The 6,045-nt window shown below is 53.4% G+C and overlaps 1 protein-coding gene across 1 annotated transcript; it reads left to right on the top strand.

Annotated features, from left to right (window-relative positions):
- The first annotated feature begins 797 nt into the window (after positions 1 to 797).
- Positions 798 to 2,704, top strand: LOC138363414 (MAGE-like protein 2). The gene is made up of 2 exons (XM_069322494.1): positions 798 to 828; positions 1,308 to 2,704. The coding sequence occupies exons 1-2, from the start codon at positions 798 to 800 to the stop codon at positions 2,702 to 2,704; spliced, it is 1,428 nt and encodes a 475-aa protein (XP_069178595.1).
- Positions 2,705 to 6,045: the final 3,341 nt, after the last annotated feature.

Genomic DNA, 6,045 nt, shown 5'->3' on the forward strand with positions numbered 1-6,045 from the left:
GATGAGGAGAGTGCTGGCGTGGAGAGTATATAGGTAGATGAGGAGAGTTCAGGCGTGGAGAGTATATAGGTAGATGAGGAGAGTGCTGACGTGGAGAGTATATAGGTAGATGAGGAGAGTGCTGACGTGGAGAGTATATAGGTAGATGAGGAGAGTGCTGACGTGGAGAGTATATAGGTAGATGAGGAGAGTGCTGACGTGGAGAGTATATAGGTAGATGAAGAGAGTGCTGACGTGGAGAGTATATAGGTAGATGAAGAGAGTGCTGGCGTGGAGAGTAGATAGGTAGATGAAGAGAGTGCTGGCGTGGAGAGTATATAGGTAGATGAAGAGAGTGCTGGCGTGGAGAGTATATAGGTAGATGAGGAGAGTGCTGGCGTGGAGAGTATATAGGTAGATGAAGAGAGTGCTGGCGTGGAGAGTATATAGGTAGATGAGGAGAGTGCTGGCGTGGAGAGTATATAGGTAGATGAGGAGAGTGCTGGCGTGGAGAGTATATAGGTAGATGAAGAGAGTGCTGGCGTGGAGAGTATATAGGTAGATGAGGAGAGTGCTGGCGTGGAGAGTATATAGGTAGATGAAGAGAGTGCTGGCGTGGAGAGTATATAGGTAGATGAGGAGAGTGTTGGCGTGGAGAGTATATAGGTAGATGAGGAGAGTGTTGGCGTGGAGAGTATATAGGTAGATGAGGAGAGTGCTGACGTGGAGAGTATATAGGTAGATGAGGAGAGTGCTGACGTGTAGTCGTCCAGTTGTTTGTGCTTCCATCTCTGCCTTCCTTACTGCTTGTCTGCTTGATGTTGTGCCGGTCTGATTACTTAGCTAACCGTATGTCTTGGAGCCTGCTGTGCTGACTGCTTGCCTGCCTACTGCCTTCTGTCTGCCTGTTGCCAGCATTCTGTCTGCCTGTTGCCAGCATTCTGTCTCCCTGTTGCCAGCATTCTGTCTTCCTGTTACCTGCCTTATGTCTGCCTGTTGCCAGCATTCTGTCTCCCTGTTGCCAGCATTCTGTCTGCCTGTTGCCAGCATTCTGTCTCCCTGTTGCCTGCCTTATGTCTGCCTGTTGCCTGCCTCACTGCAGCGAGACCGTATGACTGCTTGTCTGCTTGCCTGTGCATTATCTAATTTACAAGACCTATAATCTATAAGGGCAGACTTTGCGATAAGTTGAGAAGAGGAGATATTAGAATTGTTGAGAAGATTAACTGCTGGCTTCACTAAAGGATTAAACACTATCAGGAGAAATGCTTTGATATTCAGCAAAATTAACTGAGAAAATAAACACGTGGATTTAACTAAATCGCAAGGGCGTCTTCCCCTTGAGAGATCTGTGCCTCAGGGAGTTCCCCTTGAGAGATCTGTGCCTCAGGGAGTTCCCCTTGAGAGATCTGTGCCTCTGGGCGTCCCCCTTGCCAGCTCTGTGTCTCAGGGCGTCCCCCTTGCCAGCTCTGTGCCTCTGGGCGTCCCCCTTGCCAGCTCTGTGCCTCTGGGCGTCCCCCTTGCCAGCTCTGTGTCTCAGGGCGTCCCCCTTGCCAGCTCTGTGCCTCTGGGCGTCCCCCTTGCCAGCTCTGTGCCTCTGGGCGTCCCCCTTGCCAGCTCTGTGCCTCTGGGCGTCCCCCTTGCCAGCTCTGTGCCTCTGGGCGTCCCCCTTGCCAGCTCTGTGTCTCAGGGCGTCCCCCTTGCCAGCTCTGTGCCTCTGGGCGTCCCCCTTGCCAGCTCTGTGCCTCTGGGCGTCCCCCTTGCCAGCTATGTGTCTCTGGGCGTCCCCCTTGCCAGCTCTGTGTCTCTGGTCGTCCCCCTTGCCAGCTCTGTGTCTCTGGGCGTCTCCCTTGCCAGCTCTGTGCCTCTGGGCGTCCCCCTTGCCAGCTCTGTGCCTCTGGGCGTCCCTCTTGCCAGCTCTGTGTCTCTGGGCGTCCCTCTTGCCAGCTCTGTGCCTCTGGGCGTCCCCCTTGCCAGCTCTGTGCCTCTGGGCGTCCCCCTTGCCAGCTCTGTGTCTCTGGGCGTCCCCCTTGCCAGCTCTGTGCCTCTGGGCGTCACCCTTGCCAGCTCTGTGTCTCAGGGCGTCCCCCTTGCCAGCTCTGTGCCTCTGGGCGTCCCCCTTGCCAGCTCTGTGTCTCTGGGCGTCCCCCTTGCCAGCTCTGTGTCTCTGGGCGTCCCCCTTGCCAGCTCTGTGTCTCTGGGCGTCCCCCTTGCCAGCTCTGTGCCTCTGGGCGTCCCCCTTACCAGCTCTGTGCCTCTGGGCGTCCCCCTTGCCAGCTCTGTGCCTCTGGGCGTCCCCCTTGCCAGCTCTGTGCCTCTGGGCGTCCCCCTTGCCAGCTCTGTGTCTCTGGGCGTCCCCCTTGCCAGCTCTGTGTCTCAGGGCGTCCCCCTTGCCAGCTCTGTGTCTCTGGGCGTCCCCCTTGCCAGCTCTGTGTCTGAGGGCGTCCCCCTTGCCAGCTCTGTGTCTGAGGGCGTCCCCCTTGCCAGCTCTGTGTCTCTGGGCGTCCCCCTTGCCAGCTCTGTGTCTCTGGGCGTCCCCCTTGCCAGCTCCGTGTCTCTGGGCGTCCCCCTTGCCAGCTCTGTGTCTCAGGGCGTCCCCCTTGCCAGCTCTGTGTCTCAGGGCGTCCCCCTTGCCAGCTCTGTGCCTCTGGGCGTCCCCCTTGCCAGCTCTGTGCCTCTGGTCGCAATCATGACCGTGTGGTTTCTATATTTCAAAAGTCTATGAGCTCTGAGGTTGTTGATAACAACCTTGGGTTGTGAAGTTTCGATCTCACACACTGTTTTATAAATGTACAGAAAGTAGCCATATATTAAGTCAAGATGTATAGGTTTCGTTAGCAACAATTACTTAAATGACTCGACGGTGACTCCAGGGCCTGCAGCTATACGACCCTTGAGTAATGGCTGGCGTCGCAAGCTGTGATCAGAGCGAGAGTATGACTGATGCTGGAGTTCGTGCTGAGTTACCCCTCAACACTCCGGTACAGCGACCAGCTATAAATCATCTCTCACGAAAAATGAATGTCTGGAGGTGTGTGTGTGTTTGTGTGTGTGTGTGTGTGTGTGTATGTATGTGTGTGTGTGTGTGTGTGTGTGTGTGTGTGTGTGTGTGTGTGTGTGTGTATAAGCGTTTCTAAAGTCTCCCGTCTTCATAATCCGTCTTCATTACCACCCTCTCTACCGCCTCGATTTTCTCGTACCTTATTTTTAGACCCTGTTCGGACGTTCGTCAACAGCAGCCATTTCTATACAACACACCCATTTGAAGCATTGCTAATTCTGCTTCCCGTCTATATAGGTCATGTAAGGTGCTCTTTGACCTTACATGACCATCTTTGATAACTTGTTGACGTGCTGCTGTTTCTCACCATTAACCTTGACCTGTCGTCAGCTTGTCACAGCCTTTATCCCCCTTCTTCAGCCCTCCCCCTCCTCCCCCAGCCCTCACTCTCCTCCCCCAGCCCTCACCCTCCTCCCTCAGCCCTCACCCTCCTCACTCAGTCCTCACCCTCCTCCCTCACCCTCCTCTCTCAGCCCTCACCCTCCTCCCCCAGCCCTCACCCCCTTCCTCGGCCCTCAACCTCCTCCCCACCCCTCACCCTCCTCCCCCAGCCCTCACTCTCCTCCCTCATTCCTTCCCCTCCTTCCCCAGCTCTCACCCTCCTCCCTCAGCCCTCACCCTCCTCCCCCAGCCCTCACCCTCCTCCCCCAGCCCTCACCCTCCTCCCCCAGCCCTCACCCTCCTCCCCAGCCCTCACCCTCCTCCCCCAGCCCTCACTCTCCTCCCTCATTCCTTCCCCTCCTTCCCCAGCCCTCACCCTCCTCCCTCAGCCCTCACCCTCCTCCCCCAGCCCTCACCCTCCTCCCCAGCCCTCACCCTCCTCCGTCAGCCCTCACCCTCCTCCCGCATCCCTCACCCTCCTCCCTCAACCCTCACCTTCCTCCCTCAGCCCTCACCCTCCTCCCACAGCCCTCACCCTCCTCCCTCAGCCCTCACCCTCCTCCCACAGCCATCACACTCCTCCCCCAGCACTCACCCTCCTCCCCCAGCCCTCCCCCTCCTCCCCCAGCCCTCACCCTCCTCCCCCAGCCCTCACCCTCCTCCCCCAGCCCTCACCCTCCTCCCTCAGCCCTCACCCTCCTCCCCCAGCCCTCACCTTCCTACCCCAGCTCTCACCCTCCTCCCTCAGCCCTCACCCTCCTCCCCCAGCCCTCACCTTCCTCCCCCAGCCCTCACCCTCCTCCCTCAGCCCTCACCCTCCTCCCTCACCCCTCCTCCCTCAGCCCTCACCGTCCTCCCTCATCCCTCACCCTCCTCCCTCATCCCTCACCCGCCTCCTCCCTCAGCCCTCACCCTTCCTCCTCATCCTTCTCCATCAACTTCCATCCAAGCACAACCATCCATCACACTTATGACGTTCAAACTTCCGTGTGTTTCGTCGGCCGCTGTTGACGATGATGGAATGAGTTATTTATTTCAATTATACCTTGACCCTATGGCCAGGAAAATACGCAGGAACCCCACCTGTAGTTTTAACGTTGATACAACGTTGTTCGGGCGTTCTTAAAGAGTTGCTAGAAAGTTGAAGCAATGTTGTGATTGCGTGTCATATGTTCGCTTTGATATATTACTTTGAAATTGTCGGTATACCGACAAGTGCATCAATTTATTTCCGAGCTGTACAAATGGCATCGAGGTAGAATAATACATATTCGCAATGAAATATCAATGGTGTGATATATCAATGAAAATCATTTTGAGGCAATGGAGTGACAATGATTTTCATTGATATATCACGCCATTGTGGTCTTATTGCGATGTGATGTGGAGCGTTCGAGTAAGAGCACCATTACCCACAGTGTGGTCTGAGCGACTGTATAAGTCTGGTTGGGCTCCAGCTCGGGGCCTCCAGAACCTCTCAATGTATTCAGTAGCGTTCCGGGAGGGTCGGCTTTATGTACCATCGTGGCCGAGTCGGTCAAGACAGGTGTCTGGGAATCACCAGAACGCAGGTTCAAGTCACTCCATTAAGCTCAAAATGATTTTTCATTTAATGTATTGATGTATAAGACTTCACAACACGGTGGTAAATAATGATGTTGGTCTTAATAATCCAACATCACAACTTTCCACCAATGTAGAATTGAAAGAAATGGACAGGCGCACGAATATATATATATATACATACAGACAGACATATACGGACAGAATGTCCCAGATGGACACACATAGACCGAGACAGAAAAAAAATACAAACATAGACAACCATGTCTTAACGTGTTCTCTCAGCTGTTTAACGCTATTAATTAATCCTATTAATATAAATTAACAAACCGCCAAAATATTAACGGTGTGTATGAGGCTCTCTAGACCAGTCAGGAGGCTGCTTGGGTTACGTGTCGGGTTACATGAGACAAATGCATAGTTTCCAGGGCGGCAAACCACGAGATGGGCTGGGCGAACACACACACACACACACACACACACACACACACACTCACAGATTCTTTACAATAGTTAATATTCTGTTATCCTTGTTCACCAGGACACCTGACTCTTATCCGACATATGGGAGGCCTCGAACCCCCGACCTCTAGGAGAGAAGATAGTCGCTCTGTCAATTAGTATGAGACTTGCCCAACATGTCAAAGAGACATATATATTCAGGTATGGACTCCAGGCTGGAGCTGCCTACTCCAGGATTGGTCTGACATCAGTGGATACAGGGTCCGGAACGATTCTTTACATAAGTTTCTAAAGGAAGTTCTTATATTGGCAAACCAAGCATATGCCACTGATGATATCCTTTTGAGGTGGGCCTCTAGGGACAGGTTCGGTATGATATCAACTCCCAGATCTTTCTCCCTATTTGACTCTTGCAGGATTTCACCTCCCAGATGGTACCTTGTGTTCAGCCTTCTGCTCCCTTCGTCTAATTTAATTACTTTACACTTTCCTGAGTTGAACTTTATTAGCCATTTTCTAGACAATTCCTCCAGTTTGTCCAGGTCATCCTGTAGTCTCTATCTTAATCTGTCTTGATTATTCTCATAATTTTTGCATCA

Source organism: Procambarus clarkii, chromosome 1 (genome assembly GCF_040958095.1).
Source record: "Procambarus clarkii isolate CNS0578487 chromosome 1, FALCON_Pclarkii_2.0, whole genome shotgun sequence".
NCBI lineage: Eukaryota > Metazoa > Arthropoda > Malacostraca > Decapoda > Cambaridae > Procambarus > Procambarus clarkii.